The following is a 21,303-nucleotide window of genomic DNA, read 5'->3' on the forward strand; positions in this document are numbered from 1 at the left end:
CCCAGTGTTTAATGTTAAGTATACATTACTGTGTTTGATTTTCATAGTAATGCTGTGATGTGGAGACTGTTCCCCTGCCTAATTTACAGATGAGAGGACAGAGGTATAGAGATATTAAATATTATTAATTTGGCCAACTTTGCAAGCTGGTTAAGAGGTTAAGCCAGGCTTCAGGCTCAGGCAGTTTTATTCCTGAGTGTTTGTGCTTAGCCACCTTCATTGTATGTTTCCTTATATTTCTCTTTGCAAACAAGCATCAGCTAGTGCCAGTGATTTTCTAAGCTATAGCTGGTTATAGTAAGAAACTGTAGGCCTTGCAAGGGATAATTGCATAAACTTCCATTGACCTTGATAGTGAGGTCTTTTTCTTGAAAGCTGCATCCTCGCCATCATTTGCCTAAGACGAGTAGTTCCCCTGCCTTTCCAAAGCTGAGAGAATGGCCTACTGTCTCAAAGTACGTTTAGTTTTTGTTGATGATAATGTCATGGAAATAGACTTTTTCTATGTGTCTTTGTAATTCCTCTGATCTCTTATTTAACTGCCGTGAAGGTATTTTAATATTGTTGTTCACATAGTTTCTGATTAAAACACCATGATACAAAGTGCTGACTGAGGAGTTCCCGTCATGGCGCAGTGGTTAACAAATCCGACTAGGAACCATGAGGCTGCGGGTTCGATCCCTGGCCTTGCTCAGTGGGTTAACGATCCGGCGTTGCCGTGAGCTGTGGTGTAGGTTGCAGATGCGGCTCGGATCCCGCGTTGCTGTGGCTCTGGCGTAGGCCGGCGGCTACAGCTCTGATTAGACCCCTAGCCTGGGAACCTCCATATGCCGCTGGAGCGGCCCAAGAAATGGCAAAAAGACAAAAAAAAAAAACCCAAAAAACAAAAAAGAAAGTGCTGACTGAAATACAAAGTCAACTGAAAGTAGCTTATTGTAAGTTCTTATTTAAGTTTTAAAAATAATTTCCTTATCTCAAAGCATTCATTTATTACAGTAAGTGAATTCATTTATTACAATAAATGAATGTGGTTATAGAACATAATTTAAAAAAATTATGAGTCATAAAACTATAAAATGAACACATGTCACCAATTTACTTATTTCACTGATAAATGAAGGAACTAGAAGAGATACTACAACTGGTTCAGAGGAGGTGTCAAAGAACCATAATTTTACATGCGGTAGAGGAATTTTGGAATGGATTTACTGCAACTGGTCTATATAAAGGGAAATAATCAGTTGTATCCCACTAGACAAAAATAATTTGCATTTCTGTGGACAAGAATTACTATTATTGCTATTAGCTTTTTAGAAGTTTATCTTTACAGAGTTGTAAAATAGTGTATTCAAAGACAAAGGGACATATATAGGATCAGATAATCCTCAGAGGCTCCAATTTCCCATCAGAAGAATGTCAAGTAACCTCTGTTGCTCATTCCACAGCCTCAAATATTTTCTTAAGTTCCTGTCATGTGGATGCTTTTATGGGATTGTTCTTTTCCAGTATACATTTCATTCTTTCAGTTATTGGCTACTTAGGTTCTGTTATCTGCTCTGAGAAATTTAAGGGTATTTTAAACAGACCAGGAAATGTGTGAGTATGGGTGCGTATCTGTTTAGAATATCTTTTAATTAGATTCTGATGGCTATCTTACTGTTTTCGTTAGTGATCCATTAAAGTGGATCTTATGACTGATAATACTGGAAATTGTTGTAGTGGCAAAATATTTGGCACAATGTGGTTTATCCTAGTGGCCCATGTTCTGAGAAATGGACATTTTAGACTTGTAGAAGAAAAATAGTACTAAATCATCCAGATTCTTGAAAAATTTGGGATAATTTGACTCCATAAAAACTTTTCTTTTTTAAAATTATTTAAGGTGTTCAATTTGATGTTATAATGGACATATATATATATTGTGAGGTGATTATTACATTTAAGCTTATTAACATATTCACCACCTCACATAGCTATCACTATTTTTTGTGTGTGGTGAGAACATTAAGGATTTACTCTCAGCAAATTTCAAGTATACAGTACAATATTGTTAACTATATAGTCACCATGCTGTATCTTAAATTTACAGAACTTATTCATACTATGTAACTGAACTTTATACTCTTTTTTTTTGTCTTTTGTCCTTTTTAGGGCTGCACTCACGGCATATGGAGTTTCCCAGGCTAGGGGTCTAATCAGAGGTGTAGCCACAGGCCTATGCCAGAACTACAGCAATGTCAGATCCAAGCCGAGTCTGTGACCTGCACCACAGCTCATGGCAATGTCCTATCCCTAACCCATTGAGTGAGGCCAGGGATCGAACCTGCAACCTCAGGGTTCCTAGTCAGATTCATTTCCGCTGTGCCACAATGGGAACTCCTGAACTTTATACTCTTTGACCACTATCTTCCCATTCCTTCCAACCCCCAGCCTCTGGGAACCACAATTCTATTCTCTGCTTCTATGAATGTAAGTTTTTCAGATTCCTTCTAACTGAGATCATGCAGTATTTGTCTTGTACCTGGCTTACTTCATTTAGCATAATGCCCTTGAAGGTTCATCCATGTTGTTACAAATTAAAAAATTTCCATCTTGGAGTTCCCATTGTGGCTCAGTGGGTTAAGAACCTGATGTAGTCCCCATGAGAATGCAGGTTGCATCTCTGGCCTCACTCAGTGGGTTAAGGATCCTGCATTGCTGCAAGCAGATCCACTTCAGCTTCTAGCCTGGGAACTTCCATGTACCACAGGTGGCTGTAAAAAGAAAAAAAAAATTCTTTTTAAAGACTGGATAATACTCTGTGTATATGTGTATGTGTGTATATGTTATGTTTTCTTTATCCATTTATTGATGGACACCTAAAACCTTAAATTCTTTTCTAAGGAAGTTTTAAAATGATACAAAACATATTTTTATGAAAAGCAGTATATGTTCATATTTCTTTTTTAAATTGGGCAAACATACAGCAATATGGAGAAAAGCAAAAATTAGCGTAATTCCTCATGATTGCTAAATAATACTGTATGCTGTGATGTAGTTTTTTCTGGTTGTTTTTCTGTTATCTGTATTCATGTTATTCGTAATGAGAATCATGTCTATACAGTATTATATTCTTTTTTTAATCTCTTAACTTTTTTCACACAAATGTATTTTTTAATTGTTTTGTCTTATATTGGAATATAGTTGGTTTACAATATTGTATTTCAGATATGCAGCAAAGTGATTCTGTTACACATATACATATATCCATTGTTTTTTAGATTCTTTTCCCATATAGGTAATTACAGAATACTGAGTAGAGTTCCCTGTGTTATACAGTAGGTCCCTGTTGGTTATCTGTTTTATACGTATCTTAACATTTTATTGTGACTATATTTCTGAGTGATAAACTTAAAGAAGCATTTGAGAAGGCTGTATAATACTTCGTCTTCTAGGTATTCCCTACAATTTAGTTTAGTATTTCTCTTTATTAGTAATTAGAAACCTAAATCTTTTAAAAATATCTCTTTACATAAATATCTGGGTTTATGACTATTTTAGGTGATACATTATTTACCTATCGCTTCATAGCAAATTAACACAAATGTAGCAACTTAAAATAACACAAGTGTATTATCACACAGTTGCTGTGGGTCAGAAGTCTGGGCACAGAATAGTTGGGCCCTCTGATCAGTGTCTCATAAAGCAGAAATCAAGATGTCATCTGGGCTGAATTCATCTGAGGGTTGAGATCCTCTTCCAAGTTCATGTAGTTGATGGCAGATTTTAGTTCTTTCTGGTTGTAGGACTGAGGCTCTCGGCTTTTAGATGCTGCTCACCATTCCATCACATACGGCTCTCCCCTCATCATGGCAGTTCCTTCTTCAAGGCTGATAGAGCATCTCTGCTGCTTCATATTTTTTGATATATTTTATCTATGACCGCTAGACTCTGTTAAAAGGAGTCACCTGATTAGGCCAGCCCTACCCAGGGAAATCTCACTTTGATTAATTTAAAATCAACACAATGGAAAACTACTCAGCCGTAAAAAAGAATAAAATAACGCCATTTGCAGCAACATGGATGGAACTAGAGACTCTCATCCTGAGTGAAGTCAGTCAGAAAGAGAAAGACAAATACCATATGATATCACTTACATCTGGAATCTAATATATGGCACAAATGAACCTTTCCACAGAAAATAAAATCATGGACTTGGAGAAAAGACTTGTGGTTGCCAAGGTTGGGGGGGGAGGGAGTGGGATGGATTGTGAGCTTGGGGTTAATAGATGTGTACTATTGCCTTTGGAATGGATTAGCCATGAGATCCTGCTGTGTAGCACTGGGAACTATGTCTAGTCACTTACGATGTAGCATGATAATGTGAGAAAAAAGAATGTGTACATGTATGTTTAACTGGATCACCATGCTATACAGTAGAAAATTGACAGAACATTGTAAACCAGTTAAAAGGGAAAAAAATAAAAATCATTATATAAAAAAAATCAACTGATTATTTATTTAAAACTGCAGAACAGCTTTGTTTTTTGCCATATAATATAGCTTAATCATGTGAGTGATATCCCATCACATTTACAGGTCTCACTCAAAGAGAGGAGTTTCTACAGGGTGTGAAGATCAGGGGGTAGGAATCTTGGAAGACCATCTCAGAACTTTTGCTACCACAGTCAGATTTCATTTCTCTCTTCAATGCTTTATGCTTTCCCCTCCCTCCCTCCTCCTTCCCTCCCTTCCTTCCATTTTTCCTTCCTTCCTTCCTTCAATCAAAGTTGATTTACAGTATTGTGCCAATTTATGCTGTACAGCAGAGTGACTCAGTCATACATATATATATACATGAATTTAATATTCTATCATTGTCTATCCCAGGAGGTTGGATTTAGTTCCCTGTAATATACAGTAGGACCTTATTGTTTATCCATTCTAAATATAATACTTTGCATCTACTAACTGCAAACTCACAGTCCATCCCACTCCCCCTTGGCAACCACAAGTCTGTTTTCTATGTCTATGAGTTTGTTTTTGTTTTGCAGATGGGTTCATTTGTACCATATTTTAGATTCCACATACAAGTGATATCATATGATGTTTGTATTTTTCTTTCTGACTTCTCTTAGTATAATGATCTCTAGTTGCATCCATGTTGCTGCAAATGGCATTCTTTGATTCTTTTTAATGGCTGAGTAGCATTCCATTATTTGTATGTACCACATCCTCTTAATCTGTTCATCTGTTGATGGACATTTAAGTTGCTTCAATGTCCTGGCTATTGTGAACAGTGCTGAAATGAACATAGGGATGCATGTATCATTTTGAATTGTGGTTTTGTCCAGCTATATACACAGGAATGGGATTGCTGGACCATATGGTAGTTCTATTTTTAGTTTTCTGAGCAACCTCTGTAACTGTTTTCCATGGTGGTTGTACTAATTTACATTCCTACAAAACATTGTTAGAGGATATATGCTTTCTTTATCATGTGTTGTTCTTACATATTCTGATATCTAGTACATTTTTTATATATATTTCATTGATAATTTTTCATTTTTTTGGCTGTGCTGTATACTTCACGTAGTCTAGAATTAAAATGCATTTTGGTATCTTGCAGGACAAGTCCTACTTAATTCATATTCTTTTTTTTCTAACTTTCTCTGTTGTTTATTCTTCCATTCAAATTTTAGACTTAATTTTTCAAGAAACAAAAATTCCATTTGGATTTCGATTAGAAGTGAGTATTAATTTGGAAAAATTTGATTTTTTTGTCACTCGTGACAAAAGTGGTCAATGTTTTCATCTTGGAGGACATTATTTTTCTCCATTTCAAATGGAATAGGTTTTTAAAAAATGTTTTTAAATGTTTTAAAATTTTGCATTTCTATTTTTCTAATATTTATAGCTATTCTCACATCCTAATTCATTTCACTGACTAGAACTTCTAGACAAAAGCTAAGTAACAGCGATAACATTAAGTACCCTTGCCATTGTTATTCTAATTTTATAAAGTTTGTTGCATTTCTTATATTTGTTCTAATATTTTGTTTTGTCAGATTTGTAAGGTTTTCTATGTTTTTGCAACCAGAATTATGTTTTTTTTCCTTCCTTGTAATATAGTGTGTTCCTTGAAAGTTTGTATGTACTCCTCTGTGTTATTTTCTGTAGTCAAGAATTTTTGGAGTTTATACATTAGTGTTATTTAGAATTTTAAAGTCATTTCTTTTTGATTCATGTTTTTCTTTTGTTTAGTAAATTTTGTAAGTTTGTATTCCTAGAAAGTCAACCATTCTATAAAAATTTCAAATTCAATAAATTCGAAGTGTTCTAAATGTTTTATCATTGTACATTTTACATTGTCTTTTTCACTTTTTATTTGTATTACTAATATTATTTTCTTAGTATATTATGTAGAAGTTTAGTGAAATGTTTGTAATACAGAGCTGCTTATGATTTTTAGTTCTTAAGCACCATTGGCTTTTCAGCTGCTGAAGGATATGGTCCAGACTTTGTGGGAATCAAACAATCCCTTTCCTTATAAAATCCTTAAGTTTCCAGCCGCAGCTGGAGCCACCCAGTAGGTATGCTAATTATCCCATATTAAATACAGCTGCACCTCCAGTCTGTTGATTTGCAGGACATCCCATAGCATTTTATGCCAGGTTGCTCTACAGCAAAATACTCTGATGCATAATTATCAGGACAATATTTACATAAAGAACACAGGCATTTTGGACAGTTATTGAATACTGTCTTTTCTTTATCACCTTGTAGGAGAATTTGTCAAGAACCATATGACTGAAGACTTTTTTCTCACCTTGTCCTTTTTGTCAGATGATGAATTATCTTTTGGTGATCTGTATTGAAACATGGTTATAAGGTGTAGAACCTTAACATTCCCTTGCTAGCCAGATCTATAGGAATGAATGATCTGGTTAGGATGGTGTTAAACAAGCAACAACAACAAAAATCAGAATATGTCTGGTCCAATTTGTAAAAAATTATCCTGGTGACTTAAAACTTATTTTTGATGACCTAAACATAGACCCTTCCCTACTCCCCAGCCTGTATTGAATAGATTGTCAAGTATATAGTTTCATTTTCATTAGTGGGAATTTGAGAACTGTAGCATGCACTCTTTTTGTTCTCTTCTACCTGTAATCTCTGCCCATTACTTTAAAACCCTTTCCACCCCTGCCCAAAGTCAGCCCAAATATCAGCCTCATTTGAAAATTTTTTAATGAACTAGCCAGGCAGCCCTGAGCAGTTTCCACAGGGCAAATTCTCTTAAAGTGCTTATCCCTTTGCTATAATTGTTGATTTTCATGTCTCTCTGCCATGTGATACTTGGCTACAGTGACTGTTTTCTGATAATTCTGTGTCACTACTACTTAGAACAGCATTTGGAAATGGTAGGCACTCAGAAAATTTTTGAAATAAATGTATAGATATCTTTATAAATTTGTGAGTGGGTGGCTTTTCTCAAGAGAGTTGTCTTGGTTCCATGACATAAAAAACAAGTTTCCCTGGGATGAATTTTAAATATGATTTTTTGGCAACTTTTTGTTGCAGAGTCTGAGTGTTTCTGTTTATCCTCTCCATAGAGACTCTATTCCACAACTTTAACATGCATTGACTTATTTAAATTGTGCACTTGATAAAATGCTTTATCTCTGTCATGCACAAATGGATACTTAAATTTTTTTAAATAAAATGAAAAAATGGTATAAATTTTTAGTATAGTAATGCAAAAACTTTAAGGATTAAATAAAATATAATGGCTCATTTTTGGAGCATAAATAATTATTATGTACCAGCCAGGAATGAAGAGAAAAGAGATATAGGAAAAGAGCTACTAGCATTTTAAAATGTCTAAAATTAAATGGCATTGTTAAACACCATAAAGACAATTATTTTATTTAAAGGTTGTAATACTTTGAAGTAGATATTTACTACCTTAATATGTTGGGGGAGAATAGGTTTTTTTGAAATAAACTCAAGTGAAATAAATATGAGAAAACTGGGACTTACAGAGATCAAGTAGCTTGCCTAACCTAACACAGTAAAACTCTTAATCTAGTTCATTTCCATTTAAATCCAACTCTCTCTACTTTATAATTGGAATAAAACAAATGAGTACAGCTTCCCTCCATTTCTCCTCTAAACTTATCTTTGTATTCCTACATGTGTACTTTCTTTTTTACCTATAAGAGAAGATGTCCCAGCTTCCCATATAATAATGTATCTTCCCTTCTAGACTCGCTTCCTTCCTCTGCTCTGTTTTGCTTTACTTCAATTTACATATAGGTCTTGGTCTTCCCCATTCTGAATTATAGTTATCCCTCATCTTCTTAACTTTCAACTATGGGCTCTACATCCTACCATTCAGAAAGAAGCAAATGAAGCTGATTATCCTCCTTAAATTTTATCTCCTTAATTTTTTCAATGTTACCACTATTTGTCTAATTAAAAGGCTAGTGAGTATCACCAACAGTGTCTTAATTTTCAACCCTTGCCTCTTTTTATCCTTATGGTACATAATATCTGCTGATTGTGTTCTTAAATATCCTTGTTTGTTTCATTAATCCAACTCCTTCCTGATTCACATTCCCTTTATTAACTGATTTTCTCACTTTTTCTCACTTTTGATTTCCTTTGTCGGTATCGCAAATATTTGTAGACCTCAGAGTTGAAAGCATAAGACGCCTTCTCCTTCTCTATGTGTTCTATTCTTTCTTTCTGTTTATCCTTATCCATGTCTTTAACTTCAGCTATAATTACAACATTGTTATCTTCCATCTCTCTACTGAGCTTCTGGTTAATATTTTTAATTAACTGCAAGACAATTCTAACAGCAGATTCCACAGCCAGTTTAAAATCTCCATGCCGCAAATATAATTTTGTGTATCTCTCCAGCCTCATTTCCCAAAATGTCTTCTCTGTTTCTAAATGGTACCATAATAGACCCATTTGCTCAAACTATATGCTCCAGATATACTTTGGAAGCTTCCTTTTAACACCATTTCCTTTAATATTTCCAAATCTATTCCGTTTTCTCACTATTCACTCCTGCTGCATTAAGACTGACCCTCTTCCTCATCTCCCTGTAGGACTACCTATTAACTAGTTTTGTCTATGTTTTTGAAAACAGATTATTCACCTATAAGCATCAGTTGGCTCTTCATTGTGTATACTGCAAATAATCTCAGGAGTGTGTGAAAGGGGGTGGGCCAGACTCTTGGGTGTCATCATGTGCATTCTGAGGAAATGTATTCAATATACATATTGTTTCATGATTTTAAAAAAGGGTAAAGAAAGTAAAACTGCATGAAATATTATTGGATGATGAAGTTTGAATAGGAGTGAAAAGCATCATAGGGAGCATGAGGGAGAAGTCCCAACTTATTACCTAGTGTAAATTGCCATTAACAATCTTACATTGACATCTTCAACCTCTGTCCTTCTAGCCCCCAACTTATGCTCTATTTATACATTCTTTAAACTTACCATTTCACATCCTTGCTTTGATAATATCCTATCGCTGCTGTAAAAAATTTACTACAAAATTAGTGGCTTAAAACAAACCTAATTTTAAATCTTACATTAGTGGTGATTGGGAGTCCAAAACACATTAGACCCATTGGCTAAAATCATGGTGATGGCGTGCCTGTATTTCTTTTGTAGGATCCAGTATCCAGGATCCTGGCCTTTTCTAGCTTCTGGAGGCCACAGGCATTCGTGAGCACAAGTCCCATTCCTCTGTCTTCAAACTACATCAGTTCAAACTCTGACTTTCACTTTCTTTTTCTTTTTTTTATATAATGATTTTTATTTTTTTCCCTTTTAACTGGTTTACAGTGTTCTGTCAGTTTTATACTGTACAGCATGGTGATCCAGTTACACATACATGAATACATTCTTTTTTCTCACATTATCATGTTCCTTCATAAGTGACCAGACATAGTACCCAGTGCTACACAGCAGGATCTCATGGCTAATCCATTCCAAAGGCAATAGTCTGCATCTATTAACCCCAAGCACCACATCCATCCCACTCCCTCCCTTTCCCCCTTGGCAACCACAAGTCTTTTGTCCAAGTCCATGATTTACTTTTATGTGGAAAGGTTCCTCTCTGATCTTTATGGCTTCCTTCCTTCTGCTGACTTTGTTTGTTTTTGTTTGTTGTTCTTTTTCTAATTCATTTAGGTGGTGGGTTAAGTTGTCCATTAGAGATTTTTCTTTTTCTTTTTTTTTTTGAGGAAGGCCTGTATTGCTATGAATTTCCCTCTGAGCAGTGCTTTTGTGGCATTCCATAGATTCTGAGTGGTTATGTCTTCATTATCATTTATCCTGAGGCATTTTTTAATTTCCTTCTTGATTTTCTCATTGACCCTTTGGTTTTTTAGTAATATGTTGTTTAGTCTCCATGTACTAAGTTTTTTTTCATTTCTTTTCCTGTGGTTGATTTCTAGTTTCATCCCATTTTCGTCAGAGAAGATATTTGAAATAATTTCTATACCTTCACTTTCATCCTTTTATTTCCTTTCTCTGAATCTTATTTTTCTGTTGCCATTTTTAATGGATGCTTGTTAGTACATTGGGCTCACCCAGATAACAATCTCACATCTCAAAGTCTTTACCTTAACCATTGCTGCAATTTCCATTTGCCATTTAAGGTAATGTATTGATAGGATCCAGGAATTCAGATGTGGGTATGTTTGGGGTGGACATTATTCTGCCTACCAGACTGACAAGTTCACTCATCCTTTGTCCTAGACTCAGCATTCCCTTTCCCTTAGAAAGTCTCTCCTTTATGATCTAGCTGAAATGCTCTCTCTTTTGAATGCTCTTTCCTATGACTTCACCAGATCCAACCTTGAGCAGAGTTAATAGATTTCCCCCTCTATTCCCTGAGCATATTATACTCACCATATGGCAGTAGGGCCAGTCTAATTAAGTAACTAAGCATTTGTCTCCTTTATTGTTCTGTAAACCTTCTTTTTTGGAGTTCATTGCATTGTCTTTTTGTCCCCACTGCACCATAGCACAGCATCTTCTAACTAGTATATGCTTAATAAGTGTTTATCACATGGTGAGTTTGATTGCCAAAATTCAACTGTGTATAGTAACAACCACATTCAGTTTTTCATTCATTTTATTTCTAGTAACATTCATTGAACATTGGATAAAAAAGCTGAGTAAAACACAGGTTCACCCTGGAGGGACTTTTAAGTCTGATAAAATAGAAAGACATTCAGTTAAAGAGATAATCTAGCAGTATGGGGTAGTATGTAAAGAAAGCTGATAAATACAGAAAGTTTCAGAGATGGGAAGGATGTGAGTTGAGTCTGTAATAGTGTTAATAATAATATAATAATAATGCAACAACAATCAACTGCAATGAAAGCAGTAAGAAAAACAGCTTTAATTTATTCAGATTGTTCTATATAGTGCTGTGCTAGGCAGTATACTATATGTACTGTGATGTAACATGTTTCATAAATGAAGAAAGTAGTCACAGAGAGGATTTGTTCTAAATTACACAACTAATAGGTAGCAAAACTGGATTAAGAACTCAGGCAGACTGTGCTGTGCTCATTTTGCGTAAGATTCAGTAGTGATTTATGTGAAGCCAAGTGGCAAATAATATTCTTAGCAGGAAACAGGCAAATAATCTCAGGTCTATCCACCCAGAAATGGAAGTTTATTAAAATTAGGTCACTAATGTATGAGCTACTATGTGACAATAATAAAATACCTGAGAACCTCAGTAAATGTTTATACATAGTTTGCATTGTGATTTCTGGGTAGGAATTTTAATTATGCAACAAGTAAAGGAAAGCTTGTATGTCTATGACCAGACATATTTGATCTTTCAGTATAAAATACCATAAATTACCTTAAAGAGGTTTGTAAAGATTATTGTAGATTGTCAAGATCTTACTTCTGTGAAATGCTCCATAATTCTTTTTTGTTGTTGTTGTTTTCCCTAATACACCATGTTTAAGAGATTCAGTTAAGGATGTTGATGCTACCAAATTGATGCTTTCCAAACCAATTTAATTTTAAGAAATAGAATCATAAATTAGCCTATATGCGTTATAGAAATGAAATGAGTAGGAAACAGTATTTTGAATGAGAGTAAAGTAATAACGTAGTTAAGCTGGAAGGTCTTGCAGTGTATAGTTGGATCCTGGAGATCCTTGGGCAGTTCTGATTAGACTCACACTGAGAAAGGAACTGATTCTCACTGTTAACCTAAGGCTGAAGATAGCAACTTGAAGATTTCCTGCAGTTCCATTTAGTGAGATGGCTGGGAAGATGGCTGGGAAACAGGATCAGGATTTTAGGAATGCATGTGTGACCGAGGCTTGCATTTTCATGTGGCACTTTGTCAGATGTGTCTGATGAGTTGGCTTTTTGGACTAGGTTTCATTTATGTCTTTAAGTGAACTCTGAGCCCTTGGTTAGAAAAATGAAACAGGCTATCATTATTTATAGGAGCTTGAGTTAAAATAGCGTATTCTCAATGCTCGTTTTAAAAATTCACTGACTTTCTGACTAAAATGATAATGGTGAAGGTGAATGGATTTTGATTTTGTTTTGTGAATTAAACTGTGTTTTAACAGACTTTTATTAATGTGAATGAATTAATCATTTAAAAATACTCAGAAGTTTCTGAGGCTTTAGTAGAGAAAAAAAAAGTGACTGTCAAATCACCACTTCAGCTTCCTCATCTTTAATAAAGTCGTAGTGATTGAAAGCTGAATATGATCAGTCCTCAGCTGTCTTGCAGAGAAACTTATGCTGTCATAGATTGACAATTTATTTGAACTGTGTTCTGACTTGCTACTTTTTGAAATTCAGTCTTTCAGCTCTACTATCTCAGTCTTATACAAAAATAAAAGAGGGATGATTTTCTGAGAAAAAGTGTTCATTTCAGTTAATTTCAAATGAAATATTTCCCTTTCTTGAAATCCAAACCCTAGGCTAGTGTTCCTTCTAGTGTCCTTCTGAGAGCCTTGTAATAGGAAGAAATGATGGATCTTTCTATAGCTTTAATATACCATATACTTTCTTTCAGAAGAGACAAAGTCTTAATGTTCTTAAAGTATCCTTTAGATTTTTTTAGAAGAAAATTGAAAAATTATAATTCAGTCTTTAGAGGCATAGAATTTATGATTTCTCATTTGAAAAGGATGATATGAATAAAACAATATTCTTTTACAGCATGGAACATTAAAAAAGTCATTTTTGGTAATTTCAAATAAATTATCAATGAAATAGTACTTTGGAAGGGATTGTTTCCACTTATTTAAATACAGTTAGATCCTCTAAATAGAGAAATTCTAAACCTTAATGACCATAATATTTTAAAACATTTTTGGGGGCCTGTAAGGACATAATTTTGGTATCACTGACTTTAACTTGGCAAACTCAGCATATGGGAAAATGTAATACAGATCCTGTTCACGTTCTTTCCATTTGTGAAATTCATTTCCCCAATCGTGCATGATTAAAAGTCTAACAAAAATCTTATAATGTTGCTATATATTTTTAAAATGTATATTTTTCTTTTTTATCTTTGCTTTAGGGAACTGCCTTTAAGAGCTGGAAGATGAAAGCTCCGATTCCACACTTGATTCTCTTATATGCTACTTTTACTCAGAGTTTGAAAGTCGTCACCAAAAGAGGCTCTGGTAAGCAGGATTCCTTCCTTTTCTGTGATTATGGCTTGATGTGATGGTGCTGCATTTACTCATGGGCCATTTGTGGAGAGGTTAAAAATTAACCAGGATCCGTATTATGGAAATACTGTAGATTTATCTTCAAATGAATGGAGCATAATTCATAGGGAATTAGAAAGGTGGGAGTAGGTTTGAAAAAGATTTGGTTTATTTCTTTAATTATTATGAATTGGAATGAATTCAATGCCAAAGGCTTGTGGTTGATTTCATTTTACTTATGGTTTTCAATATTGCTTTATAAAAATGTCATTTAAATTTTTACATGAAAATATTGTGAATTTTTCTTCATGTTAGCTTTTACTCTCACCATTTCAATGTCAGCTATGCTTAGGGCAGATTCTTTTTAGGATTTTACTTCAGCTGATTTGCTGAATTATTTTGCAAGTATTTAAAAAAAGCACCAGAGTTATTAAAGAAGGTGTCATGGGGAAATATCCTATTATGTTAGTAGGAAATGTAGAGGTAAAGTAGAATGGTAATATGAAAGGAACTGCTAAGTAAAATAGAGACTTAAGGAAAACTTTGTACGTTATCACAAATCTTGGTTTTCAGTTAACTGTTGCCACTTGGAGTTAGAAACTTATTTATAGCAATTGAATAAATACTATTATTGTGTAAAGTTATATTATTCCAACAATTCACTGATGGTACAAAGTCTTGCCACACTCACATTTTACATGGGGTTACAGAATTTTTGAGGCTAAAGCTTTTGGGTGCCATGGAGGAAGGGATGTATTGTGTTTAGTTGTTAGAACTAGAATGTGTTATCTGTTAGTTCTCTGGAGACAGTTGGAAAAAGAAGAGATAGTGTGCAAGATGCTGCGGAGTATTGTGATATCAAGAACTGCATGAAAAGAAGTATTTTTGGAATTCAGAAAAGGAGAGGGAGTAAAAGGACTGAGATGGGGCTGCAACAACTATGCTCAAACCCATGTGTTAAGAGGCTTCAAATTCATATTTGATTATCTAATGAAAAGGACCACCTACAAGGAAATAGGGAGCATTCTGCTCTCATGAATCCGACCTTGGGATAAAGTCTGGAAAGTGATTGGGGAGTATTTTGTGCATGTGCAGTGGGATTATGATGTATAGTTGAAAGTAAAAGCTGACTGAGCCTATTGGCTCTAGAACTTTTTGGTTGTATAGCTGTTGTATCTGCCATTGATGTGGTTATAGGCAATATGAGAGAAACAGTGTTTCTTTGTTTACAGATTATTTTGTCTTTTCCTCTTGGTAGATGTTTTTGAATTAGAGAAAACCCTCGGGCAGGATTATGATGTAGTAGCTTTTGTGATTTGAATGGATTACTGACAAATAGCAGATATCTTGATTTCCTTGTGTGCCATTTGCAAGGAAAGTTGAGCATACCTGTGGAAGTTAGAGTAGGTAGAAGGGGTAAGTACATTTTAATGAAAGCTGACACTTTGTATGACAGGAATATTTTCTAGGATAGAAATTTACATTAAAAGCACTTAACATGAATTTTTGAAGTACTGGCCCCTTAGAAGAGAAATACTCATCTGTATAAGTATTATAACAAAAAGGAACTCTCCAAAATGGAAATATTGAGTCTTAAAAAGTCCATTTTTTTCTAGTTATTGTATTTATTATATAAATTTTTTTTATTTGTGGGTATGTCAGATCTATGATGTATTTACCAAAATGCAAATGTGATTTTTTTTCCATTATCAGATAGCCTCATATACTGATTTTAGAGAAAACTTGTTTTAAACTGGTATTTAACTTTGTGTGTTTGAGAAACATGGGAGCAAAGCTAGAAATATGGGACAGCTGGAAAATTCATATCTCCTTATGTTCCAGAAAACTCAATGACCTGTCTCAAGTTCAATTTTTATTTTAATGATAAAATTATTTTAGGAGGGTGGTGATAAAATGCTGTCCCGAGTTTGTCAAACCTTCTCAGATGTTGTTGTTCCCTTCTGTTTACAGATATCATTGTCACATAGTTATTGAAAACCTCTGAGACTGAATGTGTTTTCTATATTGTAATGTAAAAATGACAAGGCAGATATGAGACTAGGTGGCTTGTGCTTAATTTGTTTACTTTTTAATGTGACTTAAGATAGCTTTCCCCACTGTCTGTATTAAGACCTCACAGGATGGAAGTTGGTTTGTTTGATTTTTATTTATTAGGTGCACAGATTAGGTAATATTATTTTACCTATATACTTTCATAGCTTGCACTCATTTCAACTGGTGCCTGTTACCATGGCACCTTTGCTGAGAGAAGCAGATATGCAGTTTACTAAAGAGAGTCATTACTGATCTCCATAGATCAAGTAGAAGAGGAGTGCACTTGGCATCTTCTCCTTAAAAGATTAATGGCTCAATCTTCATGCCCAGCCTAACCTATAACACCAGAGGCACCAAGGCCAGGGAATAAAAATCAGTTTTTGATGTTTGATCTTGCATATTAACCAAGAGGTATTCTTCTCCTTTCTTTGTATCATTTAAATCTTTTTTATTTTCAAATTTGTAAATCATTTTTGAAGGTTCAGTAAACATGATTCAGAACCCAAAGATTTTCATGTGTTTTTTGCTAGAACATTATTTTTAATTCATTATGACCATTAGAAGACCAGAACTAGATATTTTAACAACCAAGGATGTATTAAATGTGATTATAGTGCCCACAGTGATGCTGAGTTTTTTATGGCATGTTAATTGTGTATGGTGTTTACTTTAGACAAACACATATGATCAGTCTATAAAAGTTTAGAAGTAGGTATTTGTTTCTCATTAACAGAACTAATTTGAAAGCAATAGGAGCTCTTCATACACAAGCTGGAGATGTATTATTTTTATCACATTGGCTTACACCCCCATTGCTATTAATTTAAGGAAGAAATTAAATATAAAAAGGCAGTTGTTATCATAACATTCTTGATTGAAATATTGAAAATTTAGCTTTATGATACTTTATGTATATGGTTATAATAGTCAAGGATTGAGTCTGGTCTCTGAGGTAATGTTCTGAAGTTTTGCATACATTTAGAATCAAGGTCTTTAATATCTCTGTTAGCAGATATTCAGCATTTTTTACACAATAGATTTTTCTCTTGGAACAATTTTATACTTTTTTTTAGTTTTTATAAGCAGTACTTGAAGAGGCAAAAACTATCAGTCTTATTAGTTCTCCTCAAGTGTGTGAAGCATTGTAGCAACTCAGAAGTAAACATTTGATTCGCTGTCATTTGTAGACTTCTGTACCGAAACTATGTGTTTAGCAAATACTTGATTGGAGGGTCTGTTTCTCAACCAGTTTAGAAAAGTTAGCTTAATGTTTCTGTTTGTTTGTCTGTTTTTCTCTCTCTTCCCGCTTCTTCCTTTCCCCACTCCATTTTCTTTATTACAGTATTTATCTCAAATTGAAAGAGTATATATTGACTATTCCCCTCGTGTCTTTGTAGAACTGTTCTTAACTGTGAAAATATTGTCATTATTTTGTTTGATGTGTTCAAGTCTATGAAATTCTATATTATATACCTTTATGAAGTCATTCTACGAGGATATTATGGCCTCTGTTAATAATGGCTGTTCTTAAATATTTTTATTTTGTGTAACTAGGAGAGTTTGGGATAGGAGTCTGGGACAGGGAAATAATGTAAACTGTTGAAAGATTATTTCATACAAAGTAAGAATACGGCACTTATGGGGCACTGAGGTGTGAATTGTGATTTGACCTAATAATTTGGAACATAGAAGAGAAATGAAGCCAGAGGGAATTGGATATAGAGTTTGGGGAAGAGAAAGAGATCTAGACCTGGAGCGCAAGAACCATGGCTTATATATGCTTATAACCTGTACAGTCCCAAATGTGGTATGTGCTTCAGTCAGGCTTGAAGGAAATGTCCTAATGAAGCAATGATTGTATGAATGAATGAATGAGTGGCTTTAATATTCAGGCTGGGTTACATCAGTGCAGACACCGTAAGACCATCATAGTATTAGAAAAATAAAGGTAAAATAAAGACATTTAAGAAAAAATGCTTATTTTCTTAAATAGAAAGTGGTATAATGTATAATATGAGATCACTGAAGCAAAAAGATAAAACTCATAACAAGCCCTAAGACATGGTAAGGGCTTATATGAAGACAACAAACCTTTGCAAATCATGAGAGTTTTCATGAGATTGAAATTCAGTTCAAAATCTGTTGGAAGATCAGGAAAATTATTCTTTAAATATTGATATATTGGAATTTTACTACACTTCTGCTTTAAATAAGCACTGTCATCATGTAGATGTTTTGGTTTTAATGGTATTTTCAATATAGACCACCAAGAAAATGGTGTTCATAATTACTGACCAATGATACATAAGCAAGTGTCTTGATTATAGGAAAAAAAGCATTCACAATTATTAGAGCATATAGAGCAGTATAGGAAAAAAGCATTCACAATTATTAAAGCATATGGAGAAGAATAAGTGGCTATAATACATGAACCAAAGATTACATCTTATTCTAGAACGTATTTAAGATACATTAAAGCTACCTAAAGCAGCCAGCTATTAGAGATTAAAGGGGTTACCGTAGGGAGTTATCTTCTCTTTATTCTAGAAATTAACAGTGGCCAACCTGTTTGTGTAAAATGATTTAGATGCAATTCTTCCTAACAGCAAGAGGAAAACAAGTCTCTTGAGGGTTTCCCAGACTGTAACTTTAAGCCCAAATAGTTTGTGAAAGTTAAGGGTAGTTAAATAACCAGAAACACAGTTTTGGTTCTAATCTTTATGTTTGTTGTTTTTGGATCATCATTTATCTAAGTAAAATAAATTATACTACTGTGTAAAGAAAATGAGATTTAACTAAATAAAAGTGAGAAAATTTAGTGGGGTGTTTCCATCTCATGCCAATGTGATTTATGTGTATCCGCTCTCTTGGGCATTCCTAGATGTCAGTGAGCTTAATTCCACATGATTAAGAGTCAGTGCAGTCCCTCAGCATCTGCCTTTTATTATGTTACCATGTGTTTATCCCTGGTTTGTCAAACATGTTAAAAAGTATGAAATGTTTCTTGTGTTTTTGCTTTGGGAAAGCTTCTAAGACCAAAGTTCTGAGGCTTTGTTTCTTTACTTTTTGAAGTTAAAAAAATCCACTTTACTTTTTCTTGGGAAAAAAAAAATCCCCCTCTTCTATTTATATTGTTTCTTTAAAATAAATTTTGAAATTAGATCTAGAACAATTTTAGTATTCATTTGAAATGTCTTTAATTATAGCAAGTCCAACAAATAAATGGAGCTTATACCTGACAGATAAAATTATCCATTTTCTCTGTTTCATAATCATACGATGTACCTAAGAATTTCACCAGAAACTTGTTCAGCTTTAGTTGTCAGTATACTTTTATATCGAGATGGCTTAGGCTGCTATCAACTGTGGATACTGATGGAGAAGATAAAATTCAATATGGATGAATCTTCCAAATTGAGTAAAATTTCAATGAGGAGGGGACTATTCCAAGTTAATAAATACAGCAGTAAGACCGTATATCATAGGGATGGTAAAAGGTATATGTTCTTCTATATATTTAAAGGGAGAAATGAGGGGTAGGGAGCAGCAGTGAGGAGTCATTCCATGGTAGGCATTTTTAATCATGTTACCAAGTTGATATTAATTCTGGAGACAGCACAAAGGTGACCAGTGTTGGGCCAGAGGATGAACCCCTGATCCATGGACATTCTACTGTAGGCTTGAAAGCGATCTCTGAGGTGGCTTGGAAATTAGGGATACAGTTGTATTAGTATTCAATTGCTGCCTTAATAAAATGCTAAAAGTTTAGTGACTTAAAGCAACACAAATTTGTCATCTTATAGTCCTGGAGGTCAGATGTTTGAAATCTGTTGGTAGGGCTGTGTTCTTTGTGCAGGATCTAGGGGAAAATCTGTTTTGGTGCCATTTCCAGGTTCTAATGGCTACCAGCATACCTTGGCTCATGGTCCCCTATCTCTCTAGCCTCTGCTTCAGTCATCTCACCTCCTTCTCTGGATCTGGCTCTTACTCTCCCGCCTCCCTCTTTCCCTTATAAGGGCCCTTGTGATTACATTGCATCTGACTAGATAATCCAGAAAAAAACATGCAGTCTCAACATCCTTAATTTAACCAAAGCTGCAAAGTGAGTACATTATTTTCTGTACCACAACTGATAATTTTCTAAGTCAATCAAACTTATTATTGAATTTAGACTAGAGATTAGAGAAATAATGGTCTTTCAGGAATTAGATGGGAATGGGGAAGGTAAGAATGAAGAGTTGAAAATTTTTGCTGTAGGGACCATGTGATCTGTGGTCTATGATAAAAAAAAAGAGTTGGAAAGAAAAGGAGAAAAAGAAAACAGGGCAAAGCAAGAGGAAGGAAGGGAGTCTGGGAAGGAGAAAGAAAAGAAACAGACTCTAGTGAAGCTTTGGATCTTGGTAACTTTTAAGATTCATCTGCACCCCACAAATACACTTTGAAATATAATCCTTCTTCCTTGTGGAATCCTAAAGGAATCTGTTTTCCTTTCAACCAAAAATGTTTGACAAGAAAATGATTTCCCGACTCAACGTAATAGCAGTGAGAACAGGGAAGACAGAATAGAAAGTAGCTTTAAAGTTAGAATCCATTAGGTTTGATGACTAGATGTGGGACTAGATTCTGGGGAAAAAAAGAGGTGGAGAAAATAAAATAATTCTGTAATAGGATTGTGATGCCATCAATTATATTAAAGGTCTCCAAAGAACAGTAACTTGGAAGAATTACTTTTATAAAGAGTTAGTTTGTCTCTGTGACTAAGATGAAGGCCAAAAAATAGATGAAGCATAGAGTATGAAGGGTTTCCTATGTCTTGCAGTGGATTTTGGATTTTATCTTATAGAAGAAATTTGTGGCTGAGGTATTTAATTACTCGGCAAATTACTTTAGTAGAAAATTTGATCTTTGAGGTTGGGCCTCTGATTTGCAGATCTGCTTATATTGGTGTCTTCCATATACCATAAAGATGAAACTCCTTCATCTGTATGTGGTAGTGCTATAGAAATGTTTGTGTTAGTCCATCAGCAAAGCTGCTTTTACAGGGAAGAAACACAGTCAAGCTATAAAGGGTCACACATGAGAGTGGCATGGTCAGATCTGTTTGGAGACAGATAATATTCCCTGAAGGAAAGTCTGTAATAGGATTTCAGAGTGACCAGTCAGGGACTCAATAAAAATAATATTCCACTATACTACGGGCCTGAAAAACAGTCATTGGGACTGAAAACATGTTTCTGAAGAACAACAAATGGGATCAAGTAAATGTTTGGAGTTGGATTATGAAATAATTTGAGGAGGAGTTTATTGTTGGTTTTATAATTTATATAGGAGGAGGGATGGTCTTTTCAGGAATAGGTGGAATGAGTTCAGTTTGGAGCATATGAGTTGTGTTAATTACTGGAAATAATGAGTTGATGGATTTATTGATCTGGAGTTGTATTTGTTTCCTGTGGCTGCTGTAACAATTTACCACAAACCAAGGGACTTAAAACAACAGAAATGTATTCTCACAGTTCTGGGGGCTAAAAGT

At 34.5% G+C, this 21,303-nt stretch overlaps 1 protein-coding gene across 1 annotated transcript in view; it reads left to right on the top strand.

Moving 5' to 3' along the window:
* IL1RAPL1 (interleukin 1 receptor accessory protein like 1) overlaps positions 1–21,303 on the top strand; it is a 1,415,748-nt gene that overhangs the window by 219,838 nt on the left and 1,174,607 nt on the right. The window contains exon 2 of the mRNA XM_047765736.1: positions 13,586–13,691. Coding sequence (XP_047621692.1) covers positions 13,610–13,691 — 82 coding nt within the window. The 5' untranslated portion in view covers positions 13,586–13,609. The remainder of the gene's footprint in view (positions 1–13,585; positions 13,692–21,303) is intronic.

This window comes from Phacochoerus africanus, chromosome X (assembly GCF_016906955.1).
Source record: "Phacochoerus africanus isolate WHEZ1 chromosome X, ROS_Pafr_v1, whole genome shotgun sequence".
Classification (NCBI taxonomy): domain Eukaryota; kingdom Metazoa; phylum Chordata; class Mammalia; order Artiodactyla; family Suidae; genus Phacochoerus; species Phacochoerus africanus.